This window comes from Manacus candei, unplaced genomic scaffold (assembly GCF_025592945.1).
Source record: "Manacus candei isolate 608988 ecotype Guabito, Panama unplaced genomic scaffold, ASM2559294v1 h1tg000067l, whole genome shotgun sequence".
Classification (NCBI taxonomy): Eukaryota; Metazoa; Chordata; class Aves; order Passeriformes; family Pipridae; genus Manacus; species Manacus candei.
The window spans coordinates 9,423,099-9,445,281 of record NW_026138115.1 but is presented as its reverse complement, the minus strand read 5'-3'; the positions used below and the strand labels follow the sequence as shown (position 1 = coordinate 9,445,281).

The 22,183-nt window shown below is 40.1% G+C and overlaps 2 protein-coding genes across 2 annotated transcripts; one reads left to right on the top strand and one right to left on the bottom strand.

Moving 5' to 3' along the window:
• Positions 1–23: 23 nt before the first annotated feature.
• SLIRP (SRA stem-loop interacting RNA binding protein) lies at positions 24–3,989 on the top strand. The gene is made up of 4 exons (XM_051806408.1): positions 24–172; positions 347–405; positions 1,963–2,070; positions 3,865–3,989. The coding sequence occupies exons 1-4, from the start codon at positions 79–81 to the stop codon at positions 3,922–3,924; spliced, it is 321 nt and encodes a 106-aa protein (XP_051662368.1). The 5' UTR covers positions 24–78; the 3' UTR covers positions 3,925–3,989.
• On the bottom strand, positions 3,922–21,558 carry SNW1 (SNW domain containing 1). Its single transcript, XM_051806369.1, has 14 exons — positions 21,461–21,558; positions 20,307–20,460; positions 17,938–18,099; positions 12,672–12,767; positions 12,476–12,582; positions 11,536–11,640; positions 11,367–11,436; positions 10,531–10,596; positions 9,137–9,253; positions 8,642–8,783; positions 6,839–6,935; positions 5,910–6,027; positions 4,764–4,927; positions 3,922–4,687 (listed from the first exon to the last, which is right to left on the bottom strand). The coding sequence occupies exons 1-14, from the start codon at positions 21,526–21,528 to the stop codon at positions 4,483–4,485; spliced, it is 1,671 nt and encodes a 556-aa protein (XP_051662329.1). The 5' UTR covers positions 21,529–21,558; the 3' UTR covers positions 3,922–4,482.
• Positions 21,559–22,183: the final 625 nt, after the last annotated feature.

Below are 22,183 nucleotides of genomic sequence, written 5' to 3'. Positions count from 1 at the left end.
GGCCGAGGCGGGCGATGCTGCCGGGGCGGGGCAGGCGGGGCAGGCGGGGCTCTCCTTCCCGCCCACCGCAGTCCCGACATGGCGGCGGCCGGCGCGGCGCGGGCGTTTGGGCGCCGTTCCCGGCAGCTCTTCGATATCTTTGTGGCTGAGGTTCCCTGGACAGTGTCGAGCAGTGAGTCTGCCCCCTCATCTTTCTCCTCCTTCCCTGGCCCATCCTTCACCGCTGCCGAAGCTGGCGGGGTCGGGCGGCCCCTCCGCGTGTGCCGGCACAGGCCGGGGGTCGGGCCAGAGCGGCGCGGCTGCGCGGAGGCGGCGGGCCGGGGTAACCAGGCGCCTTTCCCCACAGAGGAGCTGAAGGAGTACTTCTCCCAGTTCGGGTCGGTGCAGAGGTGCCAGCTGCCGTTCGTGAGTACCTGCGTGTCCTCTGGGCCGCTGTTCATGCCCTCTTAGTGAAGCGGGAAAGAGCTGGCGGCTGGGCCTGCGGCTGAAGGCCTGCCCCGGAGCAGCTTCCCCGCTTCCTAGGAGCTGCTCTCGGGAGGCCTTATGTTGTATTCTAGTCTGGTTTTCAGTGCTCGTCACCCTTGGCTCCTTCTCCCAGCGGGTGCCACCACTTGTCTGCGAGCTGTAGGCCTTATTGAAACTTAATGGTCTCCGTTGGCTTTCAGGGAGTCGTACAAAGCACATCCCTCAGATCCTGTTGGTGCTGCCAGTTCTGAATAAAGAACCAAAAAGTGGTTTGAGCTTCTCTATCTTGTTATCATTCTTCTGACAGAGAATAAAGTTTTTATGTGCCTGGTCTTACTGGCCAAAATACTAAAGGTGTGGGTATGAACCTACAGTCGTTTCCTGCTGTGGGTTCAGACCCCATCCAGAGTGTGGGGCTAACCATAATCTCTGCAGGGTGCTGCCAAGCTGTTCCTGCCTCTACCGTTTGGGCTGTTTATCTTCTGAGCATGTAGGTCAGGGATCATACTATCCAGTGCAGTTTCTTAGAGATGAACGGTCAAAAAAAGTTTTCCTTTATGGGTAAGTTGCCGGCCATCACTGAAGTAGAGGTTCTCCTGCCTGCTTGTGTTTCTTCATGTGAAGTAATGGTCTGTTAGATTAAGCTCAGTGTGTAGTGAGCTCCAGTTAGTGAGCTGATGGGTTCGCTATCAGTTGAGGACTAATTTGGAAATGGAAAAAGACAGTTTGAAACAGGCTGGCTATTTCCAAACACTTGAAGCTTAGGTGCCTGCCTGCCACACTGTTCCTCAGGCCCAGGACAGGCTGCATTGCACTGTTGCAAACCCAGCTCCATCACTGATTGAAGTGACACCCACGTGTATGTTTTGATTCAGTGATTACTTTAGGAGTTTCATTAATGCTTAAAACTGCCAGAGATACAAAAATCTGTCAGCAGTGTAAGACAGCCTAATTTAGACATTGCTGTGATACTGAAACCAGACAGTACCTTGTGGGCAAAAACTTCACTGGTGGTTTGGGAGTGCTGCCAGTCATGCCTGATGATCAGTGGCAGATTGAACCTGAACCTGATTGAACCTTGAATTCTGCTTTCTTAGTCTCTTAAGCAGCTGCTTTATCTTGCTAAATGCTTTTCAAGTACTGCAGCCACTTAAATGTCAGTTCTGTTGTGACTGGTTTATTAGTAGGTATATACTTCTGTTTGAAACCACTGTCTCTGCATTATTACAGGCTTCAACTGTAACTTAAAATCTTGAATTTTTTTATTATTGCTAGATTCAAATTGAAAGGGAGGCAGAACAGCCTTTGCTAGGCCCCCACATGCAGTCAATGATAGCAAAAGTCTTAAAGTGTGAAAAAAAGCTCCTGAAACAGCAAGTGTGCCAATTTCTCTGATAATTTCTGAATCCTTAAATTCAATATCCACAGAAAGTTTTAACAGCCTATGTGAATATTTCATATAGTAATTGTATTTTATTTTTTTTAACGGGTGATTAGGACAGAGATACAGGCTTTCACAGACGTTATTGCTGGATTAAATTCTCAACTCCAGAAGATGTTCAGAATGTGTTAAAGAAGGATTCCCACATACTTGAAGGTTCCAAGGTAATGTGCTAATTTCCTTAATGAAGTAATGAGTTGACACTCTGCCTGTGATTTGACACAGTAACATGAAAATATTCAAAGTGTGATTAAGCATTTTGCTACTCAGCATGCTTTTAATGTTTTCTAAATAATTAACACTTTTGTTTATTCCCTTCTCTCACCTCAAGTTGTTAGGGTCGAAGATCATAGAGATACCACAGAGATCACACTCTAGAGACCAAAAACTGCTATGCTAAAGGAATGTGAATGCAGTAAAACTGTTTGAGATCTGCAATGCAATTAGTTTGTAATTTGCAATACAGGTTTCTGCAGATGGATTCCAATATCTAATCTGGATGTTGGTTGACAGGGGAAACAGGACAAAGTAATGCTAATCTTTGAACTTCAGTGAAATTTATTTTTCTTCAGCCATCATTTCATACAGGAGAAATCAGCTGCCTGCTTTCATGTGTTCAAGATAAAAAAACCCCTCCACTAAAGCTAATTTAAAGTTCTCTCTAACATTTTACATGGTAGTGAAGGAAAAATCGTGACACTTTGGTAATGTCAGTTCATGGTAGTGAGACAGTGTGCATGGTCTAGTGCGTGTCATTGACTGGTCACTTAGAGCCAGACAACTGTATCCTCTATTTTCACTGCAGCAAAGAAATGGAGCAAAGAAACAGCCATCCCACTGCTTTGCAAATATTTAGTATGCAGTGGTGGTGACAGATAAGGAAAAAAACCAGTGAGTCAATGGCTGCCCAAAGCCAGTGATTTATTATCAGGTCTCATGTCAAAATCATTAGAAACTTGCATCTAGTGTGTTCCCTAAATTGGGGATTTTCTTACAGACTTATATGTGCTTCAGCTGATCTCCCTTCTCAGACCTAGTAGTACAGAGTGAAGCCATGAGCAACAAGCAGGCCAGACACGATCAATTCATGTCTTTGAATAATTAATAGGAATTCTTCAATATCCTTTTGACAACTAGTTGCTCTATCTTGAGACTTTGAATGCTAGGAGATGGTAAGAGTAAAATGAATTGGCAAGAGATTTCAGAGATGTAGTATGCTGATTGTGAAAAAGTGTTTTGCTTGACATAGTTCATACTACTGTAGTGGTCTTCATTGGTTATGGTTACCTATTCCCAAGAAGAACTGACCTGTGAGTTACAAGTGTGGTACAAAAATGGAAGCAGAAATTAGAGACTCCTTAAACTCTGACAAGACAGGCAGTAGTCTGATCTCACATAAATTGTGCTGAACTAGGGTGTTATCTGTATGCAGTTACCAAAATAAGTACTAGAAACAGTATAGGTGAGTAGTGTCTATATCCTGTAAATTATTTTTCTCCTTTTTTATTCTTGAAGCTGTAAAGTAGCCACATTCATTTAACTGCCTAGGCTTCAAGGCCTATACTCTCACAAGAGGTGCAAGAGCTAAAATGCTTCTTTATAGTGAAATAAAAAGCAGAAGGCAGACAGCAGTTAGCTTCATTTCTTAAAAAATGCAAGCCTCTCTAGAATACACGAGCACTTCTCCCACTTCATTCTAGGCCAGGTTTAGACAGTTACTTTCTATTAGTTCCACTTGAAAGCACAAGCTTTAAAGATGCATTTTGCTGATAGAATCAGCAATTGCTGTGCAATACATATTCAACTTTGCTGTCAGGAAAGCCTTATCCTGGGGCTCATGGAACTGAACCAGTTATAAACATATTTTCTGCTTTCCATATCAGTGTTCTGGATGATCGGAAATGAAAAATACTGAACCTTCTTGACTAGCTAATCTGAATAATTTCCATTGTTTTCAGCTCACTCTCAAACAACAGATCCGCAGAAGACGCAGTCAAAGAAGGAATCCAAGGGAGTGAGTGGTGGAAGGAGGCTTTATTTCACTAAATGTAAAGAAACTAAAATAAAGATTACTGAGAAACTATGAACGAGTACTTTTTTTAAAACAGAATCCAGCTGTTTCCCCTCCCTTGTTCAGATAAATGGTATAGCCACACTAAAGAAACACTGAATCATAAACACCCCAGCATCTGTTACAGCATAAGACAATAATTATATACAGCAGGAAAGCTTTTAACAGATAAAGTCAAAGCTTGAACTACCTACAAAAACTAAAGCTGTAGGAAGGAGTCTACATTCTTACCCTGAGATGCTGGGCAAGGGAGAATCAGCAAAGTCAGAGAACTTGCTAAGAATAACTAATTCCCTTATGAAATGTTTCAAAGTGGTCTCTACTCCTCCTCTCTCCAGGGGCAGCTGTCCTATGTAGAAGAATGGGTGTGTGTACAGATCCGCACAAGAGTTGTGAACTGCTATGTTACAATGCAATCCTCCTATATGTGTCTGATATTAAAAATTCTTTTGCATGAAGTCCAAGCTTGTAGTCCGTTTCCCAACCTCTCCAGGAGCAGAGGCATTCAGTCCTTCCTCCTCTTTTTGCTCTCATGCTCATGTTCTTTGGGGCGGCTGCTATCTGAGGGCCGTTTAGAACCACCGTGTTGCTTAGCTTCTTCCAGAAACTTGTCCAAACCAAATGGATCCTCCTCAAATTGAACTGGTCCATCTCTGCCCCTCCCTCTGGTGTTACGATCCGAGTTAGAAAATTCTTTGTCAGGAACAAACCTGCAGGAGAAGGTGATACTCAGCTGAACAACTTCAGAGTAGTAATTAAGAATATTTCTTAACTTTGTTTTCTTACCTGTTGGTCTTGATTCGAGCTTCTAGATCATCACCATACATGTCCTTATCCACATTTTTACTTGGCCTGTAGATGTTTTGAGCCATATCTTTGCCACTTCTCCAAGGCTGGTCGTAAACATTATAAATTTCATCCTCTCCTCCAGCAAAGCCACTGTCCATACCCTGTGAAGAACAGCAGAACACCACAAATGAGACTGCAAAACTTCAGCTAACTTATTTTAACGTCAAAATACACTGATGGTGTTACTCAGATACACAAAAATGGTATTGTGTGATTTACTATTGATTTCAAATTATTCTGAGCACTTAATCAGGATATGAGTGGGTTTGGGTCTGGGATGAAGCCCAGAGTATGTAACATTACAAGCTTCAGTCCTCTTCCAAAGAGCAACAGGAAGGATTACAGCCATCCATATTTCAAAATAATGGATCGTTTCAGTCTACCCTACAAGTACAGCTGTCTACTAGCTAAGTAGCTATGTGTAGCTAATGTGTATTCAGAATTTCTGGAAAACGCGATTTAAGCTGACTGATCCAAATCACACAGAGACGTAGAAGTGCCTGCTTGTTCGTTTTTAATTCATCAGCTTTCCCTTCTGCCTGCAAATCTTTCACTGGAGACATGAAAAAGAATGATTGACAAACTGCAAGTCTATTCAGGGACTTTCTGAAGCCTAATCTACTTTTTCATCTCTGAATAGTATAAAGTTCAGGGAAAAGAAATATCACTGTTAACTATTTATATCTTGCAAAGCATTATTAACATAAGCAATAATGGGAATAGAAAGTATTTACTTGCTCCTCTCTGAAAGCAGATTTCCCTATTCAGTCAGTACATTTGTACAAGAGAAGAAAATGAGGTCACTGCAGCTTGAAGGCAAAAATAATTTCTTTCTCCCCACTCCCCAGTGAGAAAAATAACAACACTTTAATCCAGTTATACATTCAGAATATTACATTTTTTTTGCTAAGGCTATGGATAAAGGAAATTAATAATTTCCTAACCAGTTCTGTAGAGACTTCTTTCAGAGTGTATCCACACCAACCATAAAAACAGGCTCACTTTAGTATTCTACCCATACCCACTAAGGAAGGATGAGCATGTTCTCATAGAAAGCTACAGAGCTGTGAAAAGGTATTTTACCTTGCTCTGGTTGAACAGCCTCTGGTCATATTGGATTTCATTGGATGGCCTGGGGTTGGGTACGCCTAGGGCAATAACTTCACTGATATCTCTGTTCTCATTTCTCTGCAGCTTTGACCTGAATTAAAAATTTAAAGTTTTATTAGGTCAGTAAACCATAGTTGTTGACATGCTCAATTGCAACCTGATCCTGTAGTAGTTGCTAACCATTTGCCTCAGGAGCCAGATTTTGACTGTTGCCCTTCCTTACAAGGTAACATTTAAAATTTGTCTCCTGGCAAAGGAAACAGTTGGAAAAGTTATGTTCAGCTGGGCATGACATTTAAATTTGCTTTCCACTATCTTCAATTTACATCAAGCTGACTTCGTCTAAAATGTCATATTTGTTTTTCGCAAGAACCAGTGTAGTAGTTATATTCTGGGAAGGCCAAGCAATCCAATTTTAAGATATTAGAGATTTTAAGCCTCCAGAAACCATTTGTGCAGAAATCTCACTGGCTTCAGTAAACAAGATACTTCACCCTACATTCATAAATCTAAGCTTAAATTAATAGTTTTGAGAAACAAAGCCACCATTGATACTCTGGTCTCATCGAAGTTATAGGATCAAGGTTTCGACCTTTGCTGTCAACACTAATTAAATCTGAATATACTGAAGTTCTGCTAAAAAACCCTCCACCCAAAACCAACACACCCCTCACCCCTTTCTCATTCATGTTGAAAATTCTACATTGAAGAGAGTACTGCAGTATTTTAAGAGAGTAATAACTTTCCATACAGTGAATGAACTGTGCTTCATAACAGTAAATATCTCCACAAGGTACAATTCAGGCACTTACACTGAGCAGAAGAAAGCCCAGTGTAATAGTCTCCCTAGTGGGAAAGCCAGTGCCAGTACAGGAATAAAGCAGCTTTTTCTTGTGACTCACCTTTTGTCAGGGGCTGCCCGGGAAAGATTTCTGTCATGCTGTCTCTCTTTGCGCCGGTCATGTCTGATTTCGTCTCTTTCTCTAGCTTCTCCATCCTCTGAGCAAATGCAAGATTGCTCATTATAGACAAATATTTGAAGTTTGACTTAATTATGCCACAGACACTGGCACAGTAATTCTATTCAGTATTCTTTTACAGAAGAGTAGTGACACCACTGTTTAAAATGTTACACTTTAAACAAACTAAACACATGGAACACCACAGGTTCTTGTGCCACAAGCAATTGACTGTCCTTTACAAGAATCAAAGCAGACATATCCCAACATCTGTGTTTTCCCAACCTTTAAAAGCTTAGAATACTTGTCTGTCTAAGAATTAATATCCTAAAACACTTACAGATCATTATATCATAATTTAAGTGTAAAAATATTGTTCAAACACACAGGGATTTAAGTGCTTTGAAGAACATTCTGTGATGCAGTATCAGAAAATCACTCAGGTTGGAAGGGAGTCTAGTTCATGACCTCCTGCTGAAAGCAGGATCAATGCTGAATTCAAACCAAGTTCTTCAGGGCTTTTCACACTCAAGTGGGGAAAACCTGCAAGGATAGAGACTGCCAGACTTCCTAGGCAACCTGTTCCACTGCTGCTTGTCCTCATGGTGAAAATTGTTCTCCTCTCATGTAGTTGGAACCTCTTGCTTCAGCTCTTGATCACTGTCTCATTCTTCCACTGTGCAGCTCAGTGAAGACCTCTGATAATCTTGTAGGGATCACTGTGGTATGATCTTGTGGGAAAGCTCCCATTAGCTGGCCCCAAAGCCACATCTTCTCCTGGCAGAACAAGCTTCATTCTCTCAGCATCTCCTGAATAGGCAGATACTCAAGCCCTCGGACTATTTGGATGGCCTTCCACTGAATTGACTCCTGTTTATCAATGTCTGTCTTGTACCTGGAGGCCCATAACTGCACAAAGTATGCCAGACGCAGTCTAACAGGTCACCACTACAAGGAGATTATTACTTCCCTTGACCTACTGGTTACACTCCTGCAGATGCAGCTTCGCATGCCCTTAGCTTTATTGTTGCCAGGGCACACTGCTGCCTTCTGTTCAGCATATTGCCACTAGGACTCCTGGGTCCTTTCCAACAGAGTGGCTCTCTACCTTGCCAGTCCCCAGCTTGTTGGGAAGAGGTTAGTACATCCTAGCTACAGAGTTTGGCACTCTATGTCCATATCCCTCCACCTTCTAGAGAGACCATAACTGCTCTCTAAGTTCATCATCTTGATCTTTAAAGTGTAACTTCAATCAAAGCATAACATTTATCACAATGGTTACAATTTAGTTAGGTTTTTTTGGGCTTAGTGGCCAACAGAACTACAGTTCTGCAAGACTAGTTATAACAGTGCAGGAAACAGAATATTGCATTTACCACCTTTGAAAACTTAAAAGATGGTTTAGTTCTTCTAAACAAAGTTGCCCTTTACCTGCAACAAGCTTCTTCTAAAAAAATAATTAGTTTAGAACCGTCTAAGAAAGCCATCACTTGCGCTGCTGCATTAATAACTCTGAAATTCTCAATTGTTCTAAACCTGTATACACCCACATACTGCTGTGAGGTTCAAACCTGGATTCCATCAAACCAGTCAGTCAATTAACCAATCGAGTGAAGACATGAGCAGATGACATGCTTAGAAATTTCAGCTGGAATTTAGATACTATAAGTTCTCAGGTTATTGCTCCAAACCCACAATGCAGAGTGTTAAAAAAAGCCATAGCATCCTAATAACACAGAAATGTACCTTTTTCAACATGGGTTTTGATCCCAGCTCTTCTCTCCCTGGCTTTCTGAGCCATTTCTCGGAGCTTTTCCTCATGTTTCTCCTTTTCCTTCTGAGCCATCTTTCTCTCCACCTGGGCACGCATCTCTACTGCCTCACGAGCCTGCACAAATAAGACACGGTTAAAAAGACAGAAAGCCTAGCACACCTGGGAGACAAGCAGATCTTCTGTCATGGAGTTATCCAGTAAACAGGACAGAAGCCAAAAGAGAAAGCTTAAATCCGGACAGCCATAGCAATTAGAGCTGAGAGAGAAGACACGTGACTTCCAATAACTTAACCCACACTGAGCCACTGATTCAGAGACAGTGGGGATAAGACCTTTAGTCTTACGTTAACCAGGAAGCAGGACAAATCAAAAAGCTATAAACTATTCACAGTTGATTTTCCCAAGGAAATAAACATACAAAGAAGGTAAAACGATATGGAACAAAACAGTTTAAAAAACCACCTGACCTTTCTGTCAGCAATGTAGAGTGCCTCAGCAAGCTTGGCAAAGTTTTCATTAATATGAACAGTCTGCAATCCTCTGCCATCTGCAGCCAGACGCTTATCTAGTGGAATGGTGTAACCCTACAGTGAACACAGAGAGGAAATTAATCACAGAAACATTATTTGTAATAACAAGTATTATTACATTTATGGTGTAAGAAAAGAAAAACACATACAAAACTCACAGGCCATCATTAATATGTCTCAATGGATCTCCTTTTTATATGTACTTCAAGTTCTTACCAGATAATACTAAGCTTCACTCCAATTCCACATTCCCAAATCTGAATCAGTTTCCCTTCAAGTTTCTTCTTTGGATAAAAGACAGTTTTTGATTGATAAAGTCCACTCTTTACTCTGTGTTAAGATCTAGAGATAATAGCTTTTCCAGTCTCTAAGCTGTTTTACCATTTTTTGCTTAAAAGTCATTTTACCTAAACAGTTTTCATACCTCTTAAGAGGTTAGATGGTTCAAAAAGAGAAGGTAAAGGGCAAGACTACAGCAAAAGTAAGACACACTAAATGCCGATTCTGCTTTCAGAAGCTGAAACCTAAAATTACTTATAAATGTTATTTTAAGATTCTTTAGCGAGCTCTACAAAATTTTTGCTTTGGTTTTACCATCTGTAACCTAAAATTTGATCTTATAATTAGCACCAGTCCCAGTTAGACAGCTGTGTTGGGGTAAGGAAAAAAAAAAGTAACATCCAAACATGCAGCTTTTCCTTCCTCCACTTGAAGAGGCTGCCTCAGGACAACAGCTTGGTAAGTTTCAGAATGATTAGACCAGTTACTGCAGCAAATTAATAAATTAATTCTCCCCTCTCTCTGGGCATAAACTTAATGGCTTATAAAAATCAAAGGGACAAGACTTACCTACTCAAACAAGGAAGAAAAATAGCTAAACTGACCAGTGATGAAAATTAATTAATGAAAGAATTCAACAAGGAAACTTTCCAGAAATGTGGACTGCAGTATTAAAAAGAAACACACTTGGGTCTCTGATACCCTTCTCTTTTTCAGTTTAGATGGCTTTACTTGTGAACTCCAGAGATTTTGGTTTCAGACTGCACTATTATGGGGATTTTAACTAATGCCATTTTTTCCTCTCAAAATTTACAATCTCTGCCAGGAACTAAAACATTTTCCCTCAGTTCTATACTCCTCTCAATTTGACAACCCTTATATACCAAACAGAAAAAAAATGAGCTGTACAATCATGTGTTCTCCATGCTGGAAGCCAGCAGTTTACCTAACTCTAGACGTTTAAAACCAGTATTATTCAAGTGTAAATCATTCAATGAAGTTTCCCAGGAGGGTGCAACATTAGAAAAATAAAATTGCAAGAACATAATTACCTTTGCATTTTTCCAGTTTGAAATGCATGGAGGAATTTTCCACTCTTGCTGCTCTTTCACAGTCATCTGATTTAGGAGAAGAAGCAACATTATCTTCAGATTTATAGCAAAAGGAAATACTGTTTTCTTTCTCAAAGGCAACTTTAAAACTATCAAAATAAATTAGAGTAGAAAGTTCAGGACTCCACAAAAACCCAATTCTTCTTAAGCAGCAATAAGATGACAGAATCAAGGAATAGTTTGGTTGGAAGACACCCTAAGGATCATCTAGTCCTAAGCCCCTGTCCACGGGGTTTATTTCTGCACTGTACCTTTGCCAATACTGAATAAAGTCACGACAGCTCTTCTGCCATCTTCTTAAGCTTTCACCAAACAGGCCATAACTCAACAGCCAGCTTCTTACCATTTGCACATTTGGCAGCTGTTCAAGTTGTAGCAAACTGATGAACCACTCACGTTGCAGAAGGAGCTAATCCTTAATGACACACGTCAGTGTTATCACGATTAGTTTAACAGTGTTGTCTAAAAGCAAGGTAAGTGTACCAAGGCTAAAGCCTCAGTCCTCAGCCATGGCATGAACAAATTCAACAAGCAGCCCTGTATAAAATCTGAGACATCTACTCAAGGTTTGACAAGATATGTAAAACAGCTATGTAGAGAACTGCCCAAATGAAAAGTTAAAAACTAACAGAAAGACTGCACCAGGCATGAAGTTTATCAATTAACATCCCATTAAAAGACAAGTGAGGAGGAGGTGCACGAAAAGAACCAGATTAAAGCAGAACTTGTGAACCATCTAAGGATTCAAAACTGAGATCAGTTATGACATTTCATACCTTTCTACTAGGAGAGTGCATTACAGGTGCTGGAGGAGATGGTGGTCCTCGTGGGATCTTCTTGTTAATTCTGAACAATTAAGAAAACAGTTACAATTACAGTCAGCACATTGCATGGAAATACACTTCAGAATCTTCTATTTGCTATGAATAAGTTTTGGATAGTTACTTGAATCTTGGAGGCTCCATAGGGTCCTTCTGCATTTCCACCATCCGAATAACTCTCTGTTTTGCTCCGGAGTTGAATGCAACGCCTTGCTGAGATGGTGTGTATCTGAATAAAACAAAGTGCTCAGTTCTTTGCACACAGCTAGATAGATATTCCTTTCCCACCTCCATTGTTACTCAGTTCACTACTCTAGCTGCCTTTTCAGTTTATCCACACCAGTTTAAGATTTCTCCAATGTGAATATCAGCAGCAGGTAACTGCAAGGATGATACTGGACTGAGTGCAGAGACTTAGTTACACCAGACAAGAAGGTAACTTCCCAGGGCTATATTCTTCTGTTTCAATCTAGATTCTGAAGTAGAAGAAAAACTGGAACAGTACACACAGCCTGTCACAATACTCTCTACCTACGTATGTGAAGCTCTGGTAACTTCTTACTGGTTAGTAAGAATCTCTTTACATACTTCTTTTCAGGATTCACCTCAGCCCAAATGTAACCCTGCCATGAAATTTTTCTGTGTTTGAAAGAGAAACTCATCATAAATGAGTATCAGGTTCCTTGTAATTCTAATTCTTTCCAATTGCTCATTTTCTATGAAGGAAGAACTTTGTAACGTGACTTGTCTTGACTTGAAACTCACAGTAAATACTCTGTTTTCAGGCAGCATCATTAAAAGTGATCCCTGACAAATCTGTATTTTTTTGCTAAAACAATAACCCCTCCACAAAGTGCCACAGCTCATGACATGTTGAAAGACTTATTTCTACATGCTTCAAATTAGGTGATCATTAGTGGATTAATTAAAAATATATAAGCCAGTTTCATATTCCTTGCAGAAGAACAGAATTCAAGAGGAATTTCTGTTCTCAGAAATTCAAGGCATATGCCAATTTTAACAAATTTAATCTATCACATCTTACAGACACCAGCACTACATACCGAATGTACTGTGCAGGAGCCAGTTTGTCAGCAGCTCGAACTGGCATGGCTGCTGCAACTTTTTGGGAGACTGATTTCTCCAGGGCTGCTCTTGTCTTCTCTGTTATCTGAAGAAAAAATACCACACTGTGCATCTCATTGTATATGCAAGGCAAAGCATACCACTGATAACTACGAACATCAGTGCATACAATACCTCTCTAATTGCCTCCTCATCTGGTCTTTGCAGTTCAGGATCATCCACATTCATGACCTCTTTTGGCACAAGATCTGTGTATTTGCTGTAAATAACCTGGAAGACATTAGATTTTAGTAGTGCTGGTGAACGGAATACACGTACATATATCAAAGGAAATGTTTCAGGCTTAGACTTTACTTTAGGTATTAATTAAAATTCATATAGAACTATAAATGCATTACAGTCACATTATTCAATTACTCCCATAGAACAAGAATATACTCTGGATCCCATTTTACAGACAGAGTAATTGAAGAAAAGAAGCAATTTGATTAAATATAATTATATACATTACTCTCAGAACTGTCATTAGAGACCATTTTCCTGCTTCCCATTCCTACTAGTTTCCTTTTTTAAGATCCCCGAGACAGACAACACCCCCAAGAATCAAGAATCTAAGTATTTTCCATCATCTGGATTTTTAAATTTCATTACGCTTACTATTTTCTTGAAAAAACAAATACTTGAGAAATCTGTTCTTGACACTTTCCCTTATATAGGTACTTCAGTCCTCACATAACATGCAGTTAGCTTTTAGTAGCTTTAAGTTCCAGTTTTATATATAAAGAAAGAACACTACTAGATGGCTACAGTTATTGAATTGCATTGCTTCACAAGTATCCAGCAAAACAGGAAGTTTTAGTTCAAAGGGTTAAAAGTCCTTAGAACTACTATATCAAGTTCATTATACAGTGCATGTCCAACTTAAAATTGACCTTTAGCCTCAGCATTAATTAGTCACACAAGAGCCATTTTCTGCTTCTCAGCCTTCACTCCTAAAATTTTAATCCTCTGAATTAGTATCAATAATATTCTAGCTTCTCAGATGCTGAATGAAGGACATCTGAAAAGGAGCGTTCCTCTAAGGTAGTTAAATCTAAGTCCAAGTGTTTTGCTGCATGAAGAACAAAGTATGCTGAAAGGGCTTTAGAGCACCCCAGAAGACAAAAAAAGAAAATAAAAAAATAGGTCCAAGAGGTGCTCTAAAAACTACTGTACACAGAGGTACAAATGAGCTACATGAACTATCTAAACTCTGAAGTATTGCATGCAAAAATAGTAAGCTGATTATGGAAGAAATCTGTGATATAGATTAAATTAGCCTGAAAATACAAATATTTCTGTCGCCATCAAAAACTTGATACACTTGCATGTTTTAATTTAAGCCCTTTTGTGAGGTGATATAGAGAGGCAGATGAAGAAGTTACACTTCTTTTTGTTGTTTCTTTTCTAGACATTTATCTTATTTTATTAGTAATGTTGAAACATTTTATTAATCTAAGATAAAAAGGAGACTCAGATTGTTTGATATTGTACTATGCCCCTCCACTACTGTATCTCATGGCAGGACTTAGACATCAATCACATTCAGAGTTTCACAAGACACTTGATAGATGCAGTGTCTTGACAGAAATTTCTTAATTTGCTACACATAAATTCCTCTCCTCGACATATTTTGTTCTGTATACCCCAACCAGCCCTGGACAGGGCTCATCAATCCTACGTGTAAATCAAGAATCTACTATCAAGCAATGCAGAATGAATTTTCTCCTTGTCAAAAAATGGTTTCTCCATATGAAGCATGTAACATTTTAGAGATCATTAAAATTGCCTGGCTGTAAGCCTGGTGTACACACCAGAGAAAAAATTGGTGATAAACTCTCAAAGCTCTACTACAAAGGAAAATACATCACAAGTAAAGAACACTTGATTATTTTAGTTATATTCATGTTCCCTTGATCTGTCCCATGCTGTGACAGGAGTTCCTTCAACAATGGAACTACTCTCATGTAAATGTTTCAATTGAATTGTCAACCTTGAGAAAAAAGCTGTAGGCAAGTTTTGTGATTCTTTTTTTCACCTTTAACATCTAAGCCACAGCCTTGGGCCACCAAGAACAAATTCAACTCCTGCATGAAAAGTTATCCTCACCAGAAAAAAGTAATGGACCTAATAGTTCCATTCTTTGATTTCACTCTCTCTTCTGTCTTCATAAAAACACAGGATGCAATTACATGTCCTTATTTTCCTAATAAGGGGACAGCATCAGTCTCACCAAAATGTATCAATATTGATGCGTTATTTTACCCTGGCTTTTAGTAATGTGAGTACAGAAAGAACTGGAAGAATTTACAGCAGCACAAGCACCAACCACACAGCTAGTGCTGGAAATCTTTCATCCCAACAACCAGACAGAACTTCATCCTCAGATCCATAAGGGCATGCATCCGGGTCTGCCAACATTATCCAGCATTTCATGTCTAGCAGACTTTCTGCAGCCTCAAACAGACTTGTCAGACTATCACATTTATGTCAGTATTTTTCAAGGAACATTCTCTGAAGCAACTGTTTTTTAAATATGTAAGGGAACAGATGCAAGAGAGATGAAATCACTGCAATAGTAGAAACTGCTGACAAGTTATCTAGAGATAGGGCCTGGATGATGGAATGGCTGCCTCTACAAGAAGGCAGAACACTAAATTCAACTTCAAAAAAATCCATAATATGTAGCAAAAGCAAAATTTGCTTCTTAACTCAGACCAAACAAGTAGCTCATAGAATAGGTTCAGAAACTCCATCTCATTTCTGGTAGACTGCTAAGTATCTATTTCTTTTAGCTCTAAGTATTAAGATTGAAGAAATATTTGAATTCTGGCTGCAGTCCTCTGAAAAATGGAACTTCTGTATCTAATCCTACTGATTAGATATCTGTACTATCAGAAGTTCTTAGAGAAAATATTCCACATTATTCAACTCAACACAGATCACTGAAGAACTGCTCCCTATGACATCTCTGCCAGTACTTTCTCCTGCAAAACAAATCAAGCAATAGTAGTTCTGCTGCTTCCAGTGAAATTGTTTCAAATATTTGTTGGAGCCTAGAAAGCCAACTGTATCCTGGGCTGCATCAAAAGCAGTGTGGGCAGCAGGTCGAGGGAGGTGATTCTGCCCCTCTACTTCGCTCTGGTGAGCCTACGTGGCTGGAGAGACTTTTTACAAGGGCATGTAGTGAGAGGACAAGGGGGAATGGCTTTAAGCTGAAGGAGAGTAGTTTAGATTAGATATTAGGAAGAAATTATTTATGGTGAGGGTGGTGAGGCATTGATGAGGCTGCCCAGAGAAGTTGTGGATACCCCATCCCTGGAAGTGTTAAAGGCCAGAAGAGATGAGGCTCTGAGCAACCCGGTCTAGCAGAAGGTGTCCCAGCCCAAACCATTCTATGACTCTATGATCTAGTTTTCCCTCAGTTTTACTCCCCCTTGAATCATAATACTTAATCTTTACTCTCAGGATTTACATCCAGCCAGATGCAATGAGGATCAAGCTGACCCAGAAGGCTTAGGCTAGGGAACCCTAATTCTACAGTTCTACAAAGCCTGGTTTTGGAAAAGCCCCACATCCCTTCCATTTTGGTAAGTATTGCTACAAAATGATAATATAGATATCTTTGTTACAAATGCCATATGGAAAGTTCACGAATGCCAGTACAGATCTTCATGAATCAAACAGGACAAATGTTAACAGCTTAAATTTAACTCTATCTGTTCTAAGTATTTTCCCAACTCTGAACCAAACAAGGCACAGCAAAAGATTATAGTCACTTTTGCCTCAAGCCTACTATCATATCTAGTTATTTTTCAAAAATACTTAGATTCCAGTCTGAACAGTTCTATTACATGCAAATTAAAAATGATCCTACAAGTAAATAAAGATGCATTTGACAAGTTGTAAAAAATTAGAGCTTAACCTCGCTAATTTTTTTCTTATTTTTTGACCTGCAGCTTCACTAAAAGTGGTATGATTATTATTTCTTGTCTACTTATCTGTTTCAAATTATTTTTATGCTTTGGAAAAAGTAACATTTCTATTTAGTATGAAGTATCACATATTTAGTCACAAAATTCTTCAAATATAATTAATCTTTTAGCACCTTCCTCTTGACAGATAATTCCAGACATTAGATAAAGTCTGATGGAACTCCAATAAAAGTTCCCTCAAAAAAATATTGTCACTGCTGTTGTTTGTTTAGTCTGACTACCTTCTTCCACATGACAGCATGGAGTCCAATTTGCACTCATCTTTTTCGAAGGTACTGCAGTAACATATGAGGCACAGGATGAGGATAAACAAGATGAGACACTTTTTTGACACTCAACAGTGTCTGTTAAATATAAAATCTTACTGGCTATAGAATCAATTTAAAACAACAAAAATTTATCTGTTAAAAATAAATATTTTCCCTGATATACTTAGAATGTTGACTCTATTTTTTGAGAGGTAAAGTTTATATTTTGGCTTTCTCCCTTCCTGAACTGCAGTAAGACATGGGGCATATTACATATCCATAAGCTTTGCAAGGCATCCTAAATTAAAGTGTGAGAAATCAAATTATTTTGGAAACAACTATTCATATCTATTAACTAAAACACTCTTATTAGTTAACACTGTGCTTAGATTTTCTTTGGGTTATCCTATTTTTTACAGGAGATGCTTGCTGGAACAAGCAGCTGGTCATACACTTGGTCGTGTCTCAGCAGTTTTCCAGCCTCCAACACCTTTAATTTTAGAATTAAAGTCTAATGAAGTCCACTTGGTTACATTTGAAAAGGTAGATGTAAATACTCTTAGGAGACCCAAGTACCCAGGCTCCTCAATACTAGTTAGGACCTCAAGTGTCAGGAAATTGATGTTGGTTCCCATTAGACTGAATGAGAATCTTGCCATCACTGATCTCAGCATAAAACTTTTGGAGTATCACCACTGGCAATACTTTCTGCAGCAATTAAAGAACAATAACAAAAAGGAGCACCAAACAACACTGAAAACAGCCAAAAGCATCACATGTTAAATCAGTGAGACACAAGGTGCAGTGTTCTGAAAGTTGAACTATGTTTTCTGTCTGTTTTTTTGCCCTCTCTCTCTCTCCATGCTGAAATGAGGCTGCAGAGTTGTTTTCAGTTTCTTGCCTTCATTGGAAAGCTTGCTTATGAAAACTACTAAGCCATCAAGTAAGTTCTGTGTAGAGACTCTCACCATTTTTGCCTTATCTTTACATTACATGATAGAGAAGAACATAATTTCTATCTGAAATTATTTCAGTTCTTTAAGAGAAGAGGATGCAGTCCATTTGGCTAATGCCAGGCCAATGAGTTTAAGTACATGCAATGTGTACATACAACTTTTCCAAGTATACATGCCAGTTGAATACATAAAGAAATATTACCTTGTCCTTCGATTGTCCTTGTCGAGCAATAGCATCATATTTTATTTTTCCTTCTGCATCCACCTGAACAGCCAAAGCGTTGGACATTTTCTTCTTCCGGCCCATATCCAATGGATATTGAGCTACATGAATTTCTGGGAAAGCACCCCCATCTCCAAAATCCTACAGAACAGAAAAAAGTAGTGAATGCCCAAGAGACAAAAAAAAAAGGTATAATATTTGCATGGATGGGAAATGTGCAGGCAATACTGTGCTACAAACAATAAAAAACTATATTTAACTCACATTAATAATTGAGTTATTAATTAGATCTTCAAAAATTTACCTTCTGCAATAAAGCAACTGTGGATACTAAAATTACAAGAGCAGTATTTTTGATGAAGATTTCTGCTGGTTATTTGTTGCTTGTCACACCATAATGAAGTGAACAAGTTAAAAAGGCATTGCATTCCTTTCGAAGCTTTACAATGGTACAAATGTCAAGCGTTTCCTTATTTTGACATGTAAATACACTGAAAACTGGGCCAGCAACCAACAACCCAACATTCTTACACTTTACTTCCCCTCTCCTACAACATGTTGCTTTAAAAGCATTTAATAAACAGAAAACCAAAAGACCCTTTAAGACAGACCATCCTGGCTCAGTAACAACAAGGATGCACACAATATTGGTACTATTCATAAAACAACTTCAAGCTACAGTTTCAAGTGTAATTCTTTGGAGGAAGCATTTGTTTAAAGCAGCATCTCCCCCTTCCTCTGTTGCAATGGCACTGCTTATGTGGAGTGTGGTAACAAAACAGATCAAAGAAGAAGAATGTGTGTCTTGGGCAGATTGATCTCCCTCCATGCTCACCTCATGACCAAGGAGTTACCACCGGGACAAAGGCTGGAAATGACTGAACAGAACACTTCCAAACTGGGACAGTATGCTTCTGCCATCTATAAATGCTCCTTGAAACACAGTTTCAGTTATTTAAAGTTTTCCACTGGATGTCCCACATTCAAAGACTAGTTCTTAAAGTGCTGGCCAGAACAAGTGTCAGTCATGCCTCCATTTTTGGTGGGTTTTTTTGCATAATTCTTGATGTATTGAGAACAGGTTTTGTTTTTTCCAACACTAGCATTCCAGGATCACTGGACAAAGGTTATGCTTTGAATCCATTTATTGCTCTTGAATTTGCATTTGTTTATGAAGCACAAAAGGAGCCCTTAACAGTCTTTCTGGGATGTGTATCAATTTGTGGCCCAGTGATGACAGAAACTCCTTGTAAACCTTCATCACCTGACTTCTTAAAAAATTCTTTTACTAACATTTAGAAAGAATAAGCACTAAAATATTAACTTTGGTAATCAACAGTGTAAAAAGGGAACCCTACATTTGGTATAATTTTTAACATCATAACACTTGACTAAATGCATAATCCACATAAGAATGTTTTCTTTCAGAGAACCACTGGAACTACTATTTGAAATAGATGGATCACCATGGAACAATGTTGGATCCATCTTTACAAAAATGGGACTCAAACATAAACAAGGGTAAAGCTGCTACAAGCTCATGAAATGATGGTAATTGGGAACAATGTAGGATCATACATGAAATACTTTAAGAAAACTTTAACAGTGTGCCTGGTCCCAAGAGCACTGGCCTGTGACTCATCAGAGCAGGTCTCAGATATTACTCTCAAGAATCATTTCAAAGAGTGCAAGGTTTTTCTGGCTCACAGTGAGAGACTATACTAAACTGGTTTTGTAATCAGAACTATACATCTGTATTTTCCCTTCTACCTTTTAACAGTTCCAGTTGAATTTACATTGAACTGGCACAGATTACAGCTAATGACACACAACACTGTCCAAAACCCTTTTATCAATAACATATTTAAACAACACATATCTGACTAATTTTCAAGTTTCCTTCCAACTGTAACAATGTTGGCCCCCAACAGCAGCTCTCTTTTTGAACAGAACAGATAAGAGTGTGATATACATGTGTTCACTTATTCCAGCTATAATCTGGAACATGTATTTAATAAACAGTGACAAAGGAACAACACGGATGTCCTTCTCAGAGGACCTGTGCATTCACAGATTGAAAACAAAAAAGAGCACAGACCTATTTCCTTATTACAATGCAACCATCTCCAAAGGGAAGAATCCTTAGAACATCCTGTTTACCATCACGTTTTAAGTAACCTGATGAATTAGAACCCCCCCTAACACAAGAATATATTAAGCAGTCTTGAAAACGCTGCACATGATAAGACTTTGCAGAATTCTGTGCTCAGAGTTTATTTCTACTCCAGAAAATATACTTTTTCCCCCATTAGCAGACACATAACTGCAGTATGAATTTAAACATTTACCTCTAGCACTCGTGGTATCCATCCTTTCCGGTACCCGTATGGGGGAGGTTCCCTTCGGGATGAGACCAGAGCAGTCTGCCTGGATCTTTGAGCTCTAGCTCTTTCTTCTAGTTCTAGCTGGTCTTGGGACAGCTGGGTTGGAGCTGGCAAAAAACTGCATGTCCACAGATAGATGCCAAAAGAGAAGGAGATACAAAGTTAATTCTGATAACTTCATTCGGTGACACTCAACTATGCTTGAACCAACTTCTTTTTAAGTCATGACTTTCTCTACAATCACTCTCTGGAGATTAACAAATAATTTATGGAACTTGAGCATTACACTTCTAAACCTGGGAGCAGTAACTTCTGAAATTACAGGGGCAAAAGCGACGTGTGCTTTCCCAGGATTCTGAAAGACTGCTATAACAACGAATGCTAAATTAATCCACGTTCACATTGTGTTTGAACAGGAGTGTGACTATGCCTGTTCTCCAATAGGAATGACACATACCACCGTGTGCTCTTTCCACCCTACGGAGAAGAAAAAAAAATACGTCCCTAAACCCAAGGACTCTCTTTTTCCTCAAAGCAAACATCCTCAGAAAAATCTGTCAAAAACCGCCCCCTCAGCGCCTGACATCTCCCGGTCAAACACAACAAGTCGGACCCCAATTGTTTGACTTCCTGTTTTTCAGCTCCTCTGGTCTACAGAACCCTTCTGCGCATTTACTAAGGAAGCGCCCAGACAAACTCGGCATTGCGGGGCAGCCACTGGAGCTGCACTCCCGAGCCCTGCGAGGGACACGGCAACTCGTAACAAAGACCGCTCGCCCTCTGAGTCCGTGAGGGAACCTGAACAAAACCTCACGGACCCGACGGAGGCTGAGGGGCTCCTTCCTCCCGCAGGGAAGACGCGAAGGAGGCAGAGCCCTCAAGCAACGGCAGTACCGAACAGCCGCTCCCACCAGGGCAGGGCGAGGCGGCTCTCCCAGGCCCTCCCCGCGGCCCCGGCCCGGCCGGTGGGCCCACTGCCCAGGAGAGGCCGCGGCCCCGCGGCGCGCCCCCCGAGCGCGGCCCCTCCCGCCGGCGGAGACCCGCAGGGCGGCGGGGTAGCCTCGGGCCGGGCGGGGGGGCCCGACACCCTCAGGGCCCGGCCGGGCCCGCGGACCCACCTGGTGAGCGCCATCTTGGCCTCCGCCGAGCGCTCCGCACCCGGGCCAAGGGAGGGCCAGCTGCGCATGCGCCAGGCTCGAACTGCGGCCCTGGGAGTTGTGGGTTGTGACGTCACTCACAGCGCGGCGGTGCAAGGAATCCTGGGAGGTGTAGTTTTAAAGACCCTCGTTTATTCCTTTCAGCAGTCCCGATCAACGCTCCTGTGCTACTCAGGCAGTATCCAGTCAGTTCAGTAACTTCACAGTTCATCCAGATGAAGGTGTCCAAGAGAAAAGCAGGAAATACAAAGCAAACGGATTGAAATAAAATTTCTTATTCTGATATCTGCTACTTGGAAATCATTGAATTGGGACATGGGACAGAAGGGAAGAAGAGAGATTGAAAGTGGAATAAAATATATTGATTTAAAATAAAAGCTTCTGCATTAAATACCAGGAGTTGTCTATGTTAAATGGGCATTTGTATGTTCCACAGGAGTTTTTCTTTAAATCAAGTCAATAAATGGACTCTTTAGAGGATAATTAAAATTTGGAATATGGAAAAATACTTCTCAGGGAGTTGTAATAGATGGGAACTAGGTGGAGCTTTACACGGACAAGTTGCTATTTGTGTTGAACAGGTAGTGTATGTTACCATACATAACCAGAGACATTTACTTATTAATTAGTAATTGCCATCACTGCATCACATCTAGTGAAGCAAAGGGAGAAGAGTCCCACTGG

Excerpts from the sequence above, each read along its gene's own strand:
- SLIRP (XM_051806408.1), top strand. The coding sequence starts at position 79 with ATGGCGGCGGCCGGCGCGGCGCGGGCGTTTGGGCGCCGTTCCCGGCAG. Across the intron at positions 173-346 it reads TCCCTGGACAGTGTCGAGCA|AGGAGCTGAAGGAGTACTTC; the intron begins GTGAGTCTGCCC and ends CTTTCCCCACAG. Across the intron at positions 2,071-3,864 it reads ACATACTTGAAGGTTCCAAG|CTCACTCTCAAACAACAGAT; the intron begins GTAATGTGCTAA and ends CATTGTTTTCAG.
- SNW1 (XM_051806369.1), bottom strand. The coding sequence starts at position 21,528 with ATGCGCAGCTGGCCCTCCCTTGGCCCGGGTGCGGAGCGCTCGGCGGAG. Across the intron at positions 6,936-8,641 it reads CAAAACCCATGTTGAAAAAG|AGGATGGAGAAGCTAGAGAA; the intron begins GTACATTTCTGT and ends GCATTTGCTCAG. Across the intron at positions 4,928-5,909 it reads GGCTGTTCAACCAGAGCAAG|GGTATGGACAGTGGCTTTGC; the intron begins GTAAAATACCTT and ends TGTTCTTCACAG.